Source organism: Paroedura picta, chromosome 2 (genome assembly GCF_049243985.1).
Source record: "Paroedura picta isolate Pp20150507F chromosome 2, Ppicta_v3.0, whole genome shotgun sequence".
Taxonomy (NCBI): domain Eukaryota; kingdom Metazoa; phylum Chordata; class Lepidosauria; order Squamata; family Gekkonidae; genus Paroedura; species Paroedura picta.
Genome location: NC_135370.1, coordinates 113131408 through 113153134, shown reverse-complemented (window position 1 = coordinate 113153134; position 21727 = coordinate 113131408). Strand labels below are relative to the sequence as shown.

Genomic DNA, 21727 nt, shown 5'->3' with positions numbered 1-21727 from the left:
ATCCATTTTAGAGATGAACTTGGCCCTTTAATAATGCTGCAAGGGCCCTGATTGGGCCAGCTGTGTTGCTGGACAAATGATCTTGCCCCCCACCTCCCATATCTAGCTTGTTCCTCTGTCCTTTTGTGAGAGAGAAAATTGCCACTTTGGAAGATGAGGGTGGAATAAAGTTGGAGAGGTGAACTTCTAAGTGAGGTCTAGCAGATTAAGAATGGAGCCAGAAATTCCATACAGCCAGAGGTAGAGACATTTTTATCTTATTGTTATAGATCAGTGGTCCCCAACCATTTTATCACTGGGAACTGGTCAATCCTTGACAATTTTACTGAGGCCCAGGAGGGAGGGTAGTCTACTCCTCTCCTCTCGACCACTGTCCTAACGCTCTCTGTTGCAAAGACATCTGTTTCTTACTCATTTTGCTCGCTTATGGGTTCAATTTGCCTCACTATTTCTACAGCTGGGTTGAAGCACGCTTTTTGCCTTTTGCTGAGGGACGTCACCACTGCTGCTTGAGCCCCTGCTTCACTTGCTTTCCCGCCGGTGCCCCTGACTTGCTGTGGGGCACTGCCTGCAGCACTTGCGCAGTGCCATGCCAAGGAGTACCCCAGCCATGGTGGCTGCCGGAGAGCACCAAAGGTGAGCCTATTTAGATGCCTCAGCCTTTATTTGGGATATTGGCTATTTAAGTTCTAACCTTTTCAGATCAATAGTGCAGTATCTGAAATCTGAAGTTCAACTATCCATGTTCATCATTTGATGACTGAAACATTGAACAATGACTTTCACACATGAAAGAGCCATCAGAGATGTTTTTCATCGGGAACAGTTCACAAAATCAATTGCAAGTCATCGAGAATCAGTTTGGAGGTTCAGAAGGTTTTCTGCATAGTAATATTAAATTATTCTCAGAGACAGAATCATGAAGAAAATACAAACCCCTTCTGTGATACAGTTTGCACTTCTCCACAGTTGCTTGGTAAAATTGTAACCCAGTCCTTTGAACATAAGGCACAACAGCTATTGGGAAGGCTCCTTTAGTACAACAGTTGTCACAGCGGCAGAAGCAACAGAAAGGAAATGTGGCAGCTGACTGTGCAGCCTGTGGGTCTGTTGATATCACTGGAGGACACCAAGAGGACCCAACACTGACCTTGTCTCACACGATGAGCAGTTCTAGACGGCTCTGCCTTATAGGTATAGGGTGGGGCTAGAGCCACTTTTGCTTCACTACGGTATACACTAAAATGCAAACCCCTGAAAGGTTTTCCATTCACTGAGTTGAATGATGAACTATTAAAAACTGTGTGAAGCTACAACTGAGTTCTCCAAAGCGATGCTTCTCGACCTTTGGTATTTTACATTCCTCCAATCACTTTGCCAAAGAATCTGTGTCCTAAGGGAAAACCCACCATTTCCTAAAAGGATATTTATATTTTTACAGATATCTGTCATTATATTTATTATTCATATATATAATTGATATTAAGTTTTAAAGATATACAAATGGCAGGCAGGGTTAGCAAGAACTAGCACATCAAAGACATTTCCAATGAGTGGGAGGGGCAGAGGAATTGGGGGATACACCGAGTATCCAAGAAGATTGCTACTAGCATGCAGAGTTGCCAACCTCAAGGTGGTTTTTTGGCTGCCATTCTTGGAAGGTTAGTTAGGTTTTTATTAATTTATGAATGCTTTTATTGTAAGTCACAACGAGTCCTTGGAGAAGTGGTAGGGTATAAACCCATCCATCCATGCATGCATAAAATCTAGTCTTTAATCATGCAAATGGTGAATAAATTCTTTTTTTTACCTCAGCTGCACTAGTCCACTGTACCAAAACAGACAGAAATCATGTGGAACCATGGCCCATTTCATCCGATGGAAATAGTGGGGGCATTTCTGCACAGAGGTCAAAATAGCGAGATGTCTGCTGCACACAATTGCATGAGAGTATATCGCACCTCCACAACCCTCCACACCTTCAAGCTGTCTCACCTTTTTCAGCCACCCTCTTGCACGTTTTACCCTCCTCATTAGCAGTTGGAAAAGGCAGAAGAGACAGCAATACACCTTTTACTTGCTACGCATCAGCCTGTCAATCACTTTAGGCAACCAATCCTCTCCCAGCATATCCCATTGGTCTTTAAAGGCCCAAGAGTTTTTTTTAATAGCTATTGTTTGCAATGCTGTAATCACCACAGTCCAGTGAGGGAAATACTTCTGTGTGGGTGACACACTGCTAGACATAGGTCCTTGGCATAGATCCTAGATGCACACCTAGATCCACTGAAAATGATGATGGGATTTGTTGATGTAGATAGGGTTATCTACCCCCTGCCAGTCATGGTGTATGAGGTACAGCTAATGTTAGGGAAGTGACAGTATATTAAGGAAGAGGGTGCTCCTTTGGCCAACAGCAAAGTACATCAAATCTATACTCACTAAGCAAAATAAATAAAAAATACAAAAATGTTTTAAGTCCTTAAAAAAAGCAACAGATCTACCAAAAGCAATTATAAACAACCCTAAAATTATTCTTATTCACTTTATACAAACACTTATTATGTATGTCATGTACCTTCTTTTAAGTTCAATTGCTAGTTTATTGAATTTTAGCAACATTCCTGGATTTGAATTATTCCTTCTTATTAATTTCTTCCTTCTGATCCTAATGTACATAACTTACATTAACTGTCCACTGTACTTAACTTGGGAGAAACAAAAGTTTAATTCAATTTCCTGCTCTGGCTAGAACAAATCCTTAGAGCTACCAATTAGAAATAAACCTTCTGGAAGCTATAAATATATACCTCGAGAGTCTCTGGTATATTTCACTAACGGGTTTGAGGTGTGAGCTCTTTTGTTTTACTGTACATGTATAGCATACTGACATCTTACCTTCTAAATAAAAGCAGAATATGTTTCACAACTTCTCTGAGCAACTTGTTCTATTTCCAAGCTATTTCCTCCTTAATAAAATATCTAGCCTAATTGTTGGTTCTTGCCCTTGCATCACAGCCCCTTACTTAGATGGATATCCTTAGATAAGTAACACCATAGTGGACAAATGAAAATGTGGTGTATGAAATATAACGTGCATTTATGTATTAAGCAGTGCTCATGGGTCCTATCAGCACATTAAGAACATCCCAAATATATGTTTCTGAGGTTATATTTCATAACAGAATGTGCCTGAGTAATGTCCTGTAAACAGTGGCCCTTGGCTGAAACAGCAGTGTCACTCTTCTTTAATATTGGCTTAGAAAATAAGGGACACAGATAACAATAGAGCGGATTATTAGATGACATCTATAACTTTTCTGTACGTGTGCTTCCTATTAATAAAAATATGCAGTGTATGCACATTTTTAAAAGGGAAGACAGGTATAATATTTTTAGAGTGATGGATGGACCTGTCACTGTCCTTCAAGCACACATACCTTTTTCTGTCCTGGATCAAACATTGAAATGAAAAAGCCTCTGCAAATGTTCTGCATACAGGAAAACAGGTCATGTTTCTTGCCTGTCCTCCATTAGTACGTACCACATCATTAACACAGAGACACAAAACACACACACATATCCTCACTCCCAGAATGGTTTTGCAAGTAGCTTGTCATAGTTTTACATTTCATTCTTTTGTAAGGTATATTTCTCTATATACATAGAAATTCAGATGTGCTGCTTTTTAAAAATGCAGTCATCCTGGGTAACAGAAAAGTCTGTACCCAACGTAACTTGGCATGGAAGGCCACTGAGAGTGTAACCAGATGAGAAGTGGGAGATCCATGAACACATTGCTGGATGTATTTAAAAGGCCACTGCATGTTCTCCAGTTTGGACTGGGATTCAGGATAGAAGGGGCTAAAAACCTTATTTCCAACAGAAACTGCTTTTCCTAAATTACAATTAGCCCTAGAATGGACAAAACAAGGTACAATATGCAGGATTATTTTTTAGCTCAGAAAAACTTTTCTACTGGGGAAATTGTATCTGCAATCAACAGTCCTAGGTGCCCAGCTGTGCTACAGCCTGGATCCAAACGTGGAGCCCTGAGAGGGGCCTTTCTCCAAAAAACATCTTGAGAGAGCTGCTGATGGCTCTGCCTCTCTCATCACGTTACACCCTTCCAGACTCAATGCTCAGGGTGGGACACCTCCTTTTCCTAATCATCGAGTTCTCACTAAAGTCTTTCTTTTCCTTTTATCCCGTTGATCTTAGGCAGTGGATAGTTTTTGCTAATCATTGCACAATGGACAAAAGGAGTAAAAAAAGGTATTTTCGCCACTGCTAGAGTAGCCTGTAAATGCTGAGTTTTTAAAGAAGTAGCGTCAAGGTCAGAAGGACTTGTTATCAGAATGAAATATGGGCTGCTTCCTCATTATCACTGGATGAAACAAACAAAGGCACCAGAGCCTGACCCAATACCCACAGAAGCCAACAGCAGAAATGCCTGCATCTGGGACCAGTGGCCTTCAGAGGAGATCTGGTCACCTCAGGCCGTATTCCCTTGACGTTTTCCCAGAAACTCAAGGGATGGAAAGTTGTTAAAACAAGGCAATTACAAACGAACATCTTTTTAAAAAAGAATAAATACATTCTGTGTTTCTGGAATGAGGCACTGTGGTTTGTGACGGTTTTATTACACAGGAATCACCAGAGCAGGTGTCCCCACCTGGTTTAGAGAGACCCTTCCTTTGGCAGCACCTTCCCTGGTGCTGTCACTGCAACTAGAAAGTGAGGCTTCATTTGAACAAGGCTGCAAATCGCTTTAGGGCATGAACAATCCCGCTTGGAGGGTGGAGGTGAAGATGGGGGAGGGAAAGCGATAGGATACTTTTTACATTACTGGTTCCCTATATATGCCGATTCCCATATCTTGGATGCTTTAGGATGCTTAGGGCTGATCCTGCATTGAGCAGGGGGTTGGACTAGATGGCCCCTTCCAACTCTATGATTCTATGATATAAATTAGCTTCCACTCAGGCTTGGCTCCTGGAACAAGGCTTCTTTTATTTCCTAGGGATGCGTTTGCTAAAGGGCTATGCGTGGGCAAAGTGCAGAAAAGGGAAACGTGTTGGTGCCTTCCTGATCAGCAGAGGACAATGCCGAGCGATCCACATTAGGAAGGCACTAATTACTCGTAGCCTGCTTGTTTGCTAGGCACGTCTGTGGATCATGAAAGGCTGGGGCAGTGAAGGGACCCAAAAGGCGCCTTCCCATGCGCTTGCTTCTCGGGCCGGGGAGCAAATCGGCTGTACAATTTAAAACGCGCCAGCCCACCACGACACATGGTGAAAATGCCGCGTCAGCTTCCTCCCGGCCCCAGCCTTAAGCGGCACGGGAGCGAAGGGCTGGCCCTTTAAGGAGTTAACGCCGTCGGGCGAGAGATGCTGCCGGGGTGGCTCGCGGAATCCCAGGAGGGCCGTTAAGGCAGAGACAGCTGTCTCTTTAAGTGTCATTTCCTTCCATTGTATTTGAATCGTGACCAGGAAAGAGGATGTGAAACGGGAGAGACGCGGCGGGCACCGCTGGGGCAAGCGAGCGCGACGAGGAGAGCCGCTTGGGTGGCCGCGACCAGCGTAATGGTGGCGCGGGCGGGGATCGGAGCTGCGTGTGCGGCGCGGGCAGCCCTCTGCACACCCTCGCAGGAGACCTAAGGCTCGCCTCGGCGGGGGAGACTTGTTGGGGGGACAGCCCAGCAGGGCCGGCAGGATGGGAGGGTAGGCAAGCCGCGGCCGAGCCTGCCTCCCCGCGACGCGACCGCAGCCGCAGCAGCCCCAGCACAGCTGCCCACCTCTCTCCCCCCGCCCCGTTGCTCTTCCAGGAGGAAATCCCGCGAATGTCATTGGGAGTGGAAGCGGGGAGGGTGTGGAGGTGCCGCTCTGCTGCTGCCGCCGCCGCCGCCGCCGCTGGAAAGGCATTCGGGCGCACGCAGCCTTGGTGGGGGCAGCTCTCCTCCTCCTCGCCGCCGCCGAAGCCAGCGCCGCACTACAAAGGCGGACCCAGCCCTGCCAATGTCCTCGGCCATCGAAAGGAAAAGCCTCGAGCCCTCCGAGTAAGTGGCCTCTCCCGCCATTGCCCGGCTGCAGTCAGTGGGCTGGGGGGAGCCCGGGGTGGGACACGACACCTGGGTTGTTTGACAGGCTTTCTGGGGGCAGCTTCGGGGGGGCGGGGGCAGACGGACGACTGCTCTCCCAAAGTGCAAGCTGCAGGGAGAGACAAGCATACGCATCGGACTGCATCTTCTTTGCTCCCGGTCAGTAGGTGCGTGCATGCCTTTCGAGAAAGCCCCTCTTGCCCGTCCCTTTCCCTATCCCTGCACTGCAAGCGCATTTACGGATGTGCCGCATGTCTGGCTGTTTCGGCATCTTTTGATTAAACTGCTGTCAAGACTCTGTTCCGGACACTGCCTGAGTTGGGAGGGAGGGAGGGAGGGGGGGAGCATCCCCAATTCAGAGAGGTACACAAGTTCCCCACTGGGTGTTGGAGACAAACGATGAGAATCATCGGATTTCTTCGTGAGCTCCTGTCCAGGGTGGGAGTGGGAAGCGGGAGGTCCATTAGGACGAATGCCTTCCCCTCTGGTTGGAGGATGTGGTGATACTGATGAAAGGTAGCCTAATGCCGTCGGAAAGCCTATATTGCTTTTAGCCTGTCTTTCCCTTATTCCGCTCCCTGCCCAGCTAAACCGCCTGGTTAGACTGAAAGGTCAAGGCTGTTATCAGATGTGTACTCAACCTCCACATTTTTCATAATGCAAACCACCCCTTGGAAACTTTCAACAAAACGTCAAGCAAGATGGGGAGTCGGTGCACAAGCCTAAACTCTACTCCCCCACCCCCTTAGACTGACAGATGAACCAAAGGAGTCAAAATTGCCTGAAAAAATATAGAATTAAGATTTTCAGATTAAGGTAGTGTGACTGTCCTGCTGTGTTCTCAAACTGATGCAAATATATACATTTTTGGAAATGAGTTTCAGTTTATTATATTGTCATTAACTTCGGAGCTGTAATCTTATACACAGGAGCAAAAACAACTAGTCTTGTGACTTGCTTGGTGTGTGTGTGTGTGTGTGTGTGTTTCTGCAACAGGCACAACTTCCCAATTGAAAATTAACTTTCAATATTATCTTTAAAAATGTCAAGACATGACTTAATGTTGTTATGAAGTTATGTAAGTTATGAAGAACAAAAAGAATGTGATCCTGCACTGAAACAGAAAGAACTTGTATTGTGGATAACTGAGCAGTTTTGCAGTTGTTTTCCTGGAAAGCCTTATGACCTAATCCTAACGCTGGTTTCTGAGACTCCAATTGATTTATATTGCATTTACTTTCAAGTAGGTATGGCTAGGGTCAGTTGGCCATTACAGTCAGATAAAACATTTTCACATACATCTTAATGTCTTTATGTAAGGACACAAACATTATGAATTTGTTATAGCTGTTTTATGTTTTCTTTTCATGTTAATCTTCCTCTTTGAACTTTAATAGCATAATTAATTTTTGTAAGTGCCAACATAAAAGTGTGATATTAATCTAGCAACTTACTGTCCCTAAAACAAGTTCATCCAAAATATCAGAAAGCATTTTATTAGTATTTCCTCTTTTAAAGAACTATCACATCATACCTATGCAATTCAAAACTGTAGTAATGTACAATATTGGAAGGTGCATTTGAAATCCATGATAAATTTACTGCAAAAACACTTCTGTTCTTCTGGTACTTCAGTTGTTTATATGGATCTATAAGAAGTTGTGATTATCATTTCTGAATGCAGGCTTCATAGACTGTAATGCTATGCTTACCATTCCATTGCATTGTTTAGTAACCTGAACACTTTAATGACATACTCATGAAAAACCTCTAGTCCTGTTTAATTTTAACATTGATTTTAACATGGTTTAGAGAGGACACCTCTGGTTGAAAAACATCTATCTACAACATATATTTAAGTTTTGAGGATATCAGTTTAGAAGAAGAAGAAGATGAGGAGTTGGCTTTTATACTCTGCTTTTCATTGCCTGAAGGAATCTCAAAGCACCTTACAATTGCCTTCCGTTCTCTCCTGACTTGTGAAAAAATAAATTGCTACTGACTTCACTTGTAGTATTGCAAATAAACAGCTAATATCCTGAGCTTAAACAAGAAAGGAGGAGTGGGGAGGTGTTATTACTGAAACATTACCATATAGCTATGAAATTAAGTAGGATATTTTTCTTCATGGTGACAAAACAGGATTTAGTAGAAAAAAATCAGGAAAGATTTATTATGTTTCAGGTGTTGAAAGTAATGGTAGATTATTACACTAAATATAATGTGACAACATTTCACTTCCCTCAAATATCATTTTTTGTGATATTGCTTTGAAGAAATACAACAATGATGCTAATTTCTTCCTCTAGTGTAATGCATTCTAGTCTAGGACCTTTTCCTGCCTGTTATTATTCAAAGTGCTAGAAAATAGCAGTTATTATAGCCTCTTGGTAACCAGGGCTGTAATAAAGAAGGAGATAAGGACAGTGACACAGTGGTTTAATGTAGCCTGGAGTATCTCCAGTTAAAGTATTTATTAATTGCATGGCTTGTATAATGTAGGCAGATCTGAGGATTGTCTAGCAGCCAAGCATGGGACGTTTAGAGGTGGTTTGCCATTTCCTACCTCCACATCATGACCCCTAGTGTTCCTTGAAGGAACTACCACCTAAATCCTTGGATGTCTCCCATCCAAATACTAGCCAGGGTTGGCCTGCATAGTTTCCAAGATCTGATTGGATCCATGTCGGGTATCCAAGTTAAGGTGTTTAAGTGCTAGAAAACTGCTTGAAATCATGGCAAGCAACTGGCAGTCAGAGTAGTGCTAGGTGGCCAATGGCTTAATTCAGTGTCAGGTCAAGCTACATATGAGTTCCATGTTGGAATGTACCAGCTACTGTTCTTGAGCCTACTGTTCTTAGCCTAGAACTTAGGGACAAAGTCACAAATAGAGGCAGCTTTCAGTATTATTGAATAAGGAGTGGATGATGCCGTTGAATTAAAAGTGTGTGTGTGTGGGGGGGAGAGGTCTTTCAGACTTTAAAAAATGGAATGTTTGCTAAGGTAATGGCTTGATAGTGCAGGAATTCGTGTGGTTTGATTAAGTCTGGACTCTAAGGGCCTTCTTATTGAAAGCTCATCATGAAGGAATGAGTAGTTCCACTCTGGGCATTTCAGCAGACTTATATGTTTATATGTAAATAGATCTGTAGGGAGGATGCAATATCTATAGTAGCTAGAATTCACATTTGATTTCATTCCCCAATTGTTTCCCAGATTACAGCTGTTCACATGTGGTACAAATGTTGCAAGCGAGGTTCAAGCATACTAATTAGCATCACTTATATTAATTGCCCAGAGCAATCAGCCCAGAGGACAGAGTGCACATTGTTAACAGTTTGATCAAGATCCATAATGTATGCCATGAAATCATGCAATTAACTTTGAAAACACAAGTTCTTATTTTCCCTGTGGCATTGTTCATGAGCTTAGGGTTAAATGTGTGCTAGAAAGTCTTACTGTGACTTGCTGACTGTGCAGACTGACAATATTTCACAGGGAGTAATTTTCAACAGCAGTTGCCAAATGGAATATCCAGGGAACAGAGAAGCTTGGGGGGGAGATAATACTTTTATATTAAGAAACCGCTTTCTCATCTTTTGTTATTTTAACAACTGTATTATTTCAGCTTTTCTCCTGCAAATAATAAGGTTTTGCCTAGAAAAGTAATTTTGATACTTCTTGATAGGGCTAATTGCTACATAGAAAAACTCAGTTGGATCTTCCCACATTTGTACAATTTATATATTATTCGTCTCTGAAATAATGAGGAACAGTACTAATTACTTCTTGTTTAGAGTAATTCAGGAGGAAACATCACATAGGAAGTATGTGCACTCACAAATGGACAAATGTGAATAGAACAAGCTTTCCAGAGTAATCTTTTCTATTCCCATTATGGGAGCTGCTTTTCCAGTGCCATCCCATAATGTTACCAAAATCTTTTGGCCCCTGCTATAACTATGGGTCAAAAGCCAATCACAGAATTATTTAATGCAAAATAAGGCTATAGTGTTTAAAATATATCCTCTGGTCAACCAAACCAAGTTGGAAAAAATTATTTTGAAAAAGATGCCTTTGTATGGGGAAATAAAGTCTTTTCCTGTTCAAATATCAATATTTTTATTGTTTGCATTCATGTATGTTGGATAATGTCCTCTTGATGCATGACAGCAATTATTTACAACTGGATTTTCCTGTTTCACACAGGAAGCAGGGGTCTCACTTTACTGGATTACCACAAAACCATTAATTAACCATTTTGTCACATGTGTAGTCCAAGGAAGTGGGATTCTTATTCTCAAGCAAGTGTGCATATGATTGCACCTAAAATATAACCTCTGGCAAGGTTAGTTCTTCAAATTACAATTAAACAAATCCAGAGACGTCATTGAGTATATACTCAGTAGAGAACCAGCCACTGTTCCCATCTGTACAACATCTGTGTTTACTAACACATTTGTTGCATTCACATTTTAACTATTCAGCCACACAAGCCATACTAGGCATGTGTCCAAAAAAGAAAGATGAATTACAGCATCTCAGAATAGGCACAATATACACCTCCCACTTTTTATATTGGCACAATACTGACTGCAGCAAAAGCAGCACTGGACAGACAGGACTACAAGACACACCTTGTGCTCATTTAAACAAATTATTTGGTGGAACATGCAATATAATCCAAATTCAGCATTAAATATTAGATAGCCTTGTACAAGCTCCTCACTGTCTCTGCCTGAGATGACCTGATTTATTATATATAGTTCTCTCACACACATAAACATACAATAATTGTAAAAGTGGACAAGACGAAGATGACCTTTTCACTTCAAAAGCATGGTAATAATCCAAATTAGGACTTTATGACATTGTTTGCAGCTATTTATCTTATTGGGTAAATGCTCATGTTTAGGAAAGAAAGAATGGCTATGTTTGTCAGGGAAAGGGGAACAAAGCTAGCTACTTTGTATCTTCTATACAGGACTTATTTTCCTTCATTCTGTCTACAAACCCACTTTCTCAACACTAATGGAGAGTAGAGCATCAGGCATGATGTAGAAAGCTGTTAAAGGGGAAATCTTTTATTTTATTAGCAGCAGCACCTGCAGGAACTATGACTCACACAAAAAGAAAAGCCCATGTAAACGAGGTAACTGGTCGTCACTTAGGCACTAGTTCTGCATTTGCTAACTACAGTTGTCATAACGATTGACAATATGTGGGCAGATTGATTTGGGGCAAAACAGAATTCACTGTTAATCAAGAATCTTTCTATTAAGAGAAAATATAATCACAGCAGTGTATACTCCGTACTAAAACACTAAAAATAAATCCATCATATCAAGTAAATTTTTGCTTTCTAGATTGTTGTGATGTTCTATTGAAACTTGTATAATGTCATAGAGATTATTATAATGTTCTATGTAAAGTTATAATGTTCCATGTAACATGCCCAGAGCTGTAAAGAGTGAGCGGTATAAAAATCCAAATATAAATAAATAACTCTGAACCAAGAGTTCTGAACCAGTAAATAACTCTGAACCAAGAAAGGCTGACTCTTCAAAATTATACAAAGTACATATATTTGCACATTTTGCTCCTGTATATAAATTACTGCATTTCTACTAGTACCATGGAAGAACAAAAAAAAAAAACCCAAAACCATTAAGCTTCCCCTCTTCCACTGGAGATCCTGCTCAGATGCCAACTGGCATTTTCCAAAGCATTATATATATATATGTTAAGTTTATTTTTGATTTTTGCATACTTAAGGGATTAATGGTTTTTTCAGTCCAACTGAGATTCTCAGGATATTGAATTCTGCACTTGGTTTGTTGAACTTGAATATGCAGACTCCTCCTGAGGAAGACCTTTTCTTAACTACTTCCCTCTTGTCTTTGTGAGTTTTGTTTTTTTTAAAGTACAATGGGAGAAAAATCAGATAAGATGCCCGTTTCCGTTTAAGATACCAGAATGCTGCCTTAAATGTTTCCAAGCATTTTTCTAAAGACTTCTTCTTTCCACTAGGGAGCCCGTGGATGAGGTACTCCAAATACCCCCTTCCCTATTAACATGTGGAGGTTGCCAACAAAACATTGGGGATCGTTACTTCCTCAAAGCCATTGATCAGTACTGGCATGAAGACTGCCTTAGCTGTGACTTGTGTGGATGCAGACTTGGAGAGGTGGGAAGACGGCTGTATTATAAATTAGGAAGGAAACTCTGTCGAAGAGACTATCTCAGGTATACCAACTCTTTACCCTGTTGCCTCTGTTTCCTTCCTCAGAACTATTTGAAACAAAATTACTTACATTACTTACAATTACTTACTTAAAATTACTTACATTACTTACTTACATTACTTACATTACTTACAAATTACTTACAATATTATAGCTCAGGATTGAAAGGGATTTAACACGGCCTACCCAGATAGTAGAAACTGAGTTGCCATATCTGGATAAGGCCCCTGAAGATTAGTTCGGGCAAGTTGAAACTCACAGCCAAGTCTGATGCTGCAGGAAAGGGGATGGACTGGTGGTGGTAGAAAGCAGCTTCTCCACATATGGACCCCAAATGAATCTGTTTCAACTTGCATGCAACTTGTAGGCAAAGCACTGGTGTTAGGATCACAATAGGGCACAGGCCTGGAGAAAGGAAGACCTATGCCAGCATTTTAAGCAGCCTCACCAGTGTAAACATTAAAAATCGGTGAGTTAAGGCTGTGTTTCTCCTGAGTTTGTGGGGAAACTGGAACTGCTGAATGGTCAGAGCTGGTGTTCCAACCGATGTATATGTCATAAGAGATTTCTTCCATATTTTCTATTTATGAATAACAGAGAATATTATATTCCAGCTAGATTGCTAATGAAAAATAAGTTTATTAATGGTCACATTTAGGCCTGGGAATTCTTGGACACTTGAGGGTGGAGCCTAAGAAGCCTGGAGGTTGGGGAGGGGAGTGACCTCAGTGAGGTATCATGCTGTAGAGTCCCCTCTCTAAAGCAGTAGTTCTCTCAATGGGAGCTGCTCCCTGTAGTCTGGAGATCTGTAATCTGAAGATCCAGGAGATCTCCATGCCCCAGCTGGAGGCAGACAGTCCTAGTGGCATTTCAAGCATATTGGTTCCTTGCTATACCTGCGGTTCTCCACTTGTGTGATATTGGGCACCAACTGGTAGGGTCTATCCAGTTTATTTACAGCCTCATGCAGCTGTGTTAAAATATTCAACATTCACTTGGTTGTGAGAGGAATAAATGGCTAACCCACCTAATTATTCCACTAAAGAGCTTTTTCTAGTAGCAGCTTTGTTTGTGTAGGACTAGCTTTGTGTAATGTAATATGCAGTTAATCTCCTCTGAATGTGCAACACCCTGAAAGATTTCGTCCTATTTCCACTTGCTGTCACTGTAATGGCAGAAAATATGGGCTGTTAAATTAATGCATTTCTGTGCCTTGTAATTGGATATGTTCCATCTTTCACAGTATAATGTGTTAATTATCTGTGTCTGCTAATGAAGAATTTCATAGACATAAGGTGTTAAATTGGCTTTTCTCTTTCTCACATCTGTAATTCAAATGTAAAATTTATAGTTAGAGAATGAGGATAGACAGATAGATATAGACAGATTAAAACGGATTCTCTTCTACATTCTGTACAGCATACACTCAAAGGGATGTAACTTGTATCACATGAAAAATAACCTTCATGTAACATTTATATTATTCTTGATTACGGCAAATTGAACAGTGACACCTCCTGGTAGACAAGGGATTAGCAGTGATTTCAATCCAAGCACATAGCAGGCAGCTTGTGAATTGGATATTAAACATTTTTTGACATTAATCACACTATAGTTTTGAAATGCATTTATTTTGCTGCCCTTGTTACAATGTCTGATAAAACATACATTTTGGAATATTCCTGTTGTTAATAAGTTCTGTGGGCATATTAATTAATAATATAGTTTATCATATGAAGGAAGAACATCAGCTACCAAAACACACACAAGTAATAACAGCCCCAAATGGAACAAAGCCAATTAATCAACTATTGTGCAACATCTATTAATACACATAGGAGAAAACAAGAAAGCAAGAAAATTATCACAGCAGCATCAACTTCCCTCTTTCAACACAAAAATCTGAACATCCAGGTCCAACTATCGATGGCAAATCTATTTACAACTCTATATAGCTTTATAGATCAAAATCAAATACATAAGAACTTTGTGCTTTACTTCTGTAACAAATGCATCTGACTCTTGACTATTTTTGGAATTTCTCCCCATAGGCTTTTTGGGCAAGATGGCCTCTGTGCCTCCTGTGACAAGCGCATCCGAGCCTACGAGATGACCATGAGAGTGAAGGACAAAGTCTACCACCTGGAATGCTTCAAATGTGCTGCTTGCCAGAAGCACTTTTGTGTTGGTGACAGATACCTTCTCATCAACTCAGACATCGTGTGTGAACAGGACATCTATGAGTGGACTAAGATCAATGGGATGATATAGCCCATTTGTGCCTCATAGTCTCCAAACTTCTAATCTCATGGGTGTCACAAATACCTAGCAATAGTGAGGAGATTATCACTCACAACATCAATGTGCTTGTCTAAGGCAGGGAAAATGCTCCTGAATTCACAGGCGCTGCATCATGTACAAATGGTGACTGGGGACAGAAGCTGTAGCAGATAGATGGATTTCTGTTAGTGAATATTTTTTGATGATAAACTGACATTCTCAAAGGTGATGATGAAAGCAAGGAACCCAATACAGAAAATGACCATGGATTCTCTTGATTGGAGAATTTAGCGGTGATGTGTAAAAAAAAAGGGGGGGGGATATTATGCTTCTGACACTTGCAGACTAGATTTGTCCAACTGATTTTTCTTTACTATATTTCTATTTACTCTACATAGACCATAACCCCAAAGTTAGTACAATGTGGGGCAAGGGAGGGGAAGACTCCAGTTGTTCAGAGTAAACTGATTCTCCAAAGCCTTATGTTTTGGATGTGGAAAGAGGGACTACTCTATTGCAGGAAAATTACCTCTTGCTGTATGATATGAAAAATTATAACTATTGACTGCAATTCTGCAGCAATTTACATGCACCTACTGATATTCATATAAGTCCTTAGAAATCACAGAAACATACAGGCATTTAACATGGTGCAGGACTGCAGCCTTAAATGTGAAACAACTATTTCAAGAAATGTGGATGAATAGCTAGCTACCTTTTGGTGCCATTGTTTGAGGTGAGAAATCTCACCACTCATTTCTATACAAATATAAATTTAAAGAGTTATTCAGCTATTTTATTAGACAATGACTAAATAATTTGTTGTATGTAGAATGACCTTGCAAATTTAATAAAATGACTGATTTGAAAGTTGTTTTTTTCATTAAATTATACTGTGTGCTTTCATATGTATCTTTAAATGCAGTAATTGTACCTATTTGTTGTGCAGAGTTCACATTTCTTCCCCTTGTGTCATGCTTTTGTTCTGTGGAACTTGCATGTCACTGATACTGAATATGTAAGTTAGAAAATGGAAATTTCCCCATAAGCAGTACTTCCTTTGCTGTTGTGACTACTATTTTGCAGTGATATGACTGTCTCAAATATCTATTGGATATTATTTATATGATGTAACAAGCAAGAAAAGGTAGACAAAAGTAAAACCAGAAAATATTTAGTGGGACAATAAGATTGGCTGCATTTTCCTTTGGCTGTATTCAAGATCACCATTAATTTTTAAATGCTCAACGTTATTCAGCATTGTAATTTTGCTCTCCCCATTATTCAGTGTCATGGTTGGAAGATAGGGGTATTACTGGCAACATCACTTTTTAATCCTGTGCCCTTGGGGGAAGGTAATATCACCTGAGGATAATGGAGTTTTTAGTAGAGGGAGTAAATGGGGAATGGTTGCTAATGTAACATCTTTAGCTAAAGCAGCTGGGTATCACAGCTGCTTCCACCATCTCTGTTCTCAAAGAAATACTGTCTCCCAAGCACTGCTCCCCCCCTCCATCATTTATTTGAATTCTGAATGCATCGACACAAAACTGAAGACACTCTGCCAAATCTGTGGTATGCTTGGAAAAGAACATTGTGCTGGTGCTGTCAGTATGGTGCTGTAAATTTAAAGGGAAGAGGCCTCAGGTGCTGCACTTTTTGTCTTTCTGCTCCTGAATTACCTTCCTTCAGTATCTAAACCCTATTGAGCCCTCCGGCCTTCAAACATTAACTGGGATGTACAGAGATTTACCACAGTGCAGATTTGAATGGAATACAGTACATTAAGACTATTAATCGATCTTATAACCAGGAAGACACATCTTGTTACAGAGGGGTGTGCAGAAACAATCTACAAAGATTTTAGTAGCTTCAAAATCATAGTGCAGTGAAATATATAGTGCCATGTCTATAGCGATGGCAGGTTTACCATTTTTTGCTGAGGATGCTGTATTGCAGAAAATGAAAATTCAGAAGGACAGTCAATATTCTTTTCTATTCTGTGACAAAAACAAATGTTCCTCACTCTTAGAAAACATGAAATAGAAACAGAATACAACGATGGGAAAATATTTAATGCAAAGGTTGTTCAATTAATATTCAGATCCAGTAGCCACTTACATGAAGGTTAGGCAGAGGTTAACTCTTTCTTAAATGACCTGCTTCATCCTTCTGGGAGCTGTAAAAAGCTCTCCCTTCAAAAGATGCCTAATAAGACTGAAGAACTCTGCAGATTGCTGAATGGAAGAATAGTAACAATAATACTTTGAAACTATGCCTTCATAAAAGATAAAGCATTCTGTAACCATTAATGGGAGAAGTCTGCCATGTAAGAGGAAATGGGTTGCATTCTATTTACAGTTTGGCTTAGGAATGCAGATGAAACTGAAATCACATGGCATGACTCTTGCCTTTTGCTTTAAATAGTGTCCAGTTTTGAAATACCTGGTTAAATAAATGTACCTGATGTATGTATATGCCTTGGGGAATAATGCAGGATACAGGTTTGGGATGACCAGTCTCTTCTGGGCACCGTGGACTAATAAATCCTCTCAGTGTTAAAGGAGAGCTGGTGTAGGATCTAGATTGCCCAGACAGGAAAGGAAGCTTAAGAACAGAACTGCCTTTAACTGTGCAAGCACTGCTTCTCAGCCTTTGCTATATCTTGCCAGCATGTGTTCTTTGACATCCCTCCAGCTTAGACATTCCAAGGCCCTTGGGATATTCCATTGCTGGGAAAACTGAGGAAGCCAGAAGCTATATGATCCTCATGGAATAGTGAGTCTCATGCTAGAGTCCTATACCTCTTCAGGGAATAATTTCTCCCCACTGTTCTCAGCCATGGGTCGAAACTGCTCAGAAATTGGATGGTGAGAGAACAGATGCAGCATGTGCACCACCAGTTGCCCATATCTGGCCTACACAATCAAAAATTAAGTGTCCATGATGCATTGTGTCCTAATGAAATGTGATATGCAAGAAAAATCTATAAAGGAGACAAGGGCACCTCAGGAATGAATAACAAAAATTAGTTGCAATTTGATAATTAGCAGATTATAAATCTGGCACTAGGCCCAATTTATGACATTGATTCTCTATAGCGATTTCAGGTGACATTATATAGTGAGGGTTTCCCAATATTTTGACTGACAAAACAAAACATTTACTCTGGTTTTGTGCTGTGTGTTATAATAGAAAATCCTGTGCAAGTGCAATTAAATGTAAATATCACCTTCATTTATATGAGAAGGCAGAGAATGCTTTCTTTAAGTGCACTTTGCTTAAAGCACTCCCTGAAGTCCCCAAGGAAGTGTGCATAAGGACCGTGTAGAGCTCTTGAATTTTATTTCAGTTTGTGGGACTTCTCACTCAAACACTTTATATTTGGCATTTGGTAATTAAAGATGTGTTTCAAACAAAGCTTCAAACCTGTCCCAGTACTTGGTGACTCATAATAAAGAAAGGAATAAATAATGATATGCTCTCAAGAAAGAAAAGTGAACTCCAGTAAGTCAGTATTCTGGTGACATTTGTTCACCAGCACTTGATTTCCTTACTACATTAGATTCTTGAGATCTTTTAATGAGAATTTAGCAGCAATGCTTCCTGATGCAAGATGATAATAGCAACAGTTTATCTACACAAAGAGTACAATCCTATAGCCATTGCAAATGAGAGTTTGGGACACACATGCAACAATTGCTGCACATGCAACAAAAATTTGATGTCATAAGCATTTCCCCAATGTTAAAATGAAACAGAAGCAAAAGCTTCAAGTACTAACTCAGAAAAAAGGTGCCATCAATAGCTGCATTCAGGTTGCATTGAAGCAGCAGAACAGAGTTTTAATCTGAGGAAGTGTTTGTGCACTTGGTTAACCTTAAAGGTGCTACTGGACTCAATCAATAGCTACAGTACAACATTAGTAATTTATCTGTATATGTTGACTAGGAAAAGTAAAGCTTCCTTATTAGGGAGCCATAGGGTGTGTTAGAGATTATCATTTCCTACTATTGCATAAGGGGCAGACAATGCTTTCTAAAAGTGTTACTGGGATGAAGGTCTTGCCGTTCCTAGGGGTATGTGAATAATGGCGATAGTGAACTCTTGCCTTTTCTATTGATCCAGCTGTGGACATCACCCTGACTTGCCACAATAAATATTTAAAGAGGTGTTTTAAAATTCTGGTTTACTCTTAGTAAATAAATGAAGGGAAGAAACAAACAAACATTATGTTCTCAAGTTACAAAACTAAATTTCATTAGTTAATATCCTAACAGGATGTTTTGATGCAGAATAAGTTATCTGATAAGTATAATAGAAATGATTGATCAAAATAGTCAAGCTTCATAATTTTTTAGCATTATATGTTCAGTGCAGGCTAGAGTTCAGTTCTAACCATGTTTATTCAGAATGGTTTCTTTGATTTCAATATAACTTACTAAACAAATACAGTACAAGCTTGTACTCAGAAACAAGAAGAAGAGTTGGTTCTTAAATGCCACTTTTCCCTACCCGAAGGAGGCTCAAAGCGGCTTACAGTTGCCTTCCCATTCCTCTCCCCACAACAGACACCCTGTGAGGTGGGTGAGGCTGAGAGAGTCCTTATATCACTGCCCGGTCAGAACAGTTTTATAAGTGCTGTCACGAGCCCAAGGTCACCCAGCTGGTTGCATGTAGGGGAGTGCAGAATCGAACCCAGCATGCCAGATTAGAAGTCTGCACTCCTAACCACTTCACCAAAGCCTGCATAATCTTCAGATAACTGCCTCCTGCCCACACAGTCAAAATTGAATATAAGATTCTGACTAACCAAGGAATCAACCACAGTGAACTACCAGGACTACATGATCCATCATAGGAACACCCAGCACATATATCAAGACATGCATCATACTTAACTATGACCTTGTATCATAGGAACCAGAAATAGGGAAGGGGAGGGGGAACTAGATGAATTATAACCCTTACAAATAATTTGCCTTAAGATTCCAAACACTAAAACCCATAGGAAGTCTCCACATTTCTGCAAGAGGTGTTACATAAACAAGGCACCTGATATAAATAAATGGGAGATGGCCACTGTGATTCCTATACATTCTCTATCCCTTCTGTTATCTTGTAATAGGTACCATTCCCATCTTTACTTTTTATTGTCTGTTTTATGCAGGACATGCAGTGGGAGGGCAACAGTAATCAACACCACCACACAAACCACATCTGCAACTTGAATACAGATTTGCCTCTGAAGCACTGGTTAGGATGATGTCACCTGCTCCAACTTCTCGATGCCATTGTCTTCATCTCCCTCAATGGTCTTCCATTCTGCTTAGCTGCCAGATCTGATGAGATTGGGCTCATACCATACCATTTTCTCTCCATCAGATAGACTTGCAGATCTTCCCAAATAATTTCCCAGGAAGTTGATGGCCAGGGTTTGATCCTGGTACAGCTTGCATTCTTTACCATTGCTGCTTCAATCAGCTATAGTTCCACAGAGGATCTCTTAAAGAGTGGCATATGGCTGGAAGCACCCACCATCAACTGGCTAATGGTCCCTGGCCCTAAAGAAGTCCAGCTGGCCTCGACCAGGGCCAGAGCCTTCTCTGTTCTGGCCCCCACCTGGTGGAATGAGCTCCCAGAAGAAATCAGGGCCCTGACGGAACTAAAGCAGTTCCGCAGGGCCTGCAAAAGGGAGCTCCTCCACCAGGCATTTGGCTGAGGCCAGGCACAATCAGTCAACATCAGCAAAGCCCCTTCCCCCTCTCCCCTCGCCCCCAGAAATCCAGCAAGACTCCTGGCCCTGTTTGCATTATTATTGTTTAATGTTCTACAGTTACTGTGTTATTAACAATATTAATGTTATAGTTAGTTATATGTAATGTTTCCTATATAGTTTTCAGTTCTATTTAAACCACCATGAGCCTTCGGGGAGGGTGGTATATAAATAAATAAATATAGTCTTAAGAGTTGGGAAAGGTGCCACCTATCTGTCCCCATGGAAACGATATTAGAAACAATATAGGGGTCATACTTAATTCTCCTTCTGTATACTTTTGTGACTATTAAGTTTTCTCTTTGTGGGATATACCCTAGTCTTGGGAATGGTAGGAGCCTGTGTTTTCAAGTCCTTATTTTTGTGAGCTCTTCCTCTTTTACATTCATGTCCTCTCCAAGTATTTAAATTCTGGGAGACAATTTGTATCTCCTGACATCTTGTCTTCCAACAGTCTCCCTTTTCCATCTAACAATATTCCATACAGCAGGATTATTAACATGATTTACTACCAAGAAGGAGACTTTATTTTCTGTTTGAAATTGTTAGCTGCCTTGGAGGCTGTTATGACGACAGAAAGATGGGATACTTAAATTTTGTAAATAAATAATAAATTACAGTGAGGCTTATTCTCAGGAAAGTGCTCTTAAGATTGCAGCCCACATATACTAGATACATACAGATTTATTTGCAAATTTATCAGCAAACGCAAAGCTTGCTTACCCCTTATTAACTATGTGACTAAGCAGAAAAACGGTAATGTCTGTGTTGCATAGATAACTCACAGAAAACACACGATGCCTCAAGAACCTTCAAAACAACTTTGGAGGAGTGGAGGAAATTTTGGAATATTACTAGGGTGCACGCTGTAATTATTTTACAAAATATGAGGTGCTGGAACTCAAATTTATTTAGAAGCCACAACTTGGTCGAACCCCAAATACACAGGGGTTGTAGTTTAGTCCATTTGATGTGGTATGGATTATTTTTACACATTCCTCATTTTGTGTGTTCTATGACTGAGCTCCGGGACTAAAAAAAAAAATGTTAGGAAACAGAACCCTGTGGGGCTACTTTATCATTTGTTGTTGTTAGTTGCGAAGTCGTGTCCGACCCATCGCGACCCCATGGACTATCATTACATTATGCTAACTTTCCTGGTGTGTTGTTCTTCTTGAAGCTCCCCCCCCCCCCTTGCAGTCCGGGTTCACTGATATGCTCATTTATGAGCGATAAGGAGAACTACTAATGAATAAAAAGATCTCTTTCATTCTGAAGCATTTGAGTCAAATGGTATTTTGACGAAAACGGGACAATTGCTTTCGG

General features: G+C 40.6%; 1 protein-coding gene across 1 annotated transcript; it reads left to right on the top strand.

Annotated features, from left to right (window-relative positions):
* The first annotated feature begins 5341 nt into the window (after positions 1–5341).
* On the top strand, positions 5342–15495 carry LMO2 (LIM domain only 2). The gene is made up of 3 exons (XM_077322126.1): positions 5342–6058; positions 12131–12346; positions 14397–15495. The coding sequence occupies exons 1-3, from the start codon at positions 6018–6020 to the stop codon at positions 14614–14616; spliced, it is 477 nt and encodes a 158-aa protein (XP_077178241.1). The 5' UTR covers positions 5342–6017; the 3' UTR covers positions 14617–15495.
* The last annotated feature ends 6232 nt before the right edge of the window (positions 15496–21727 follow it).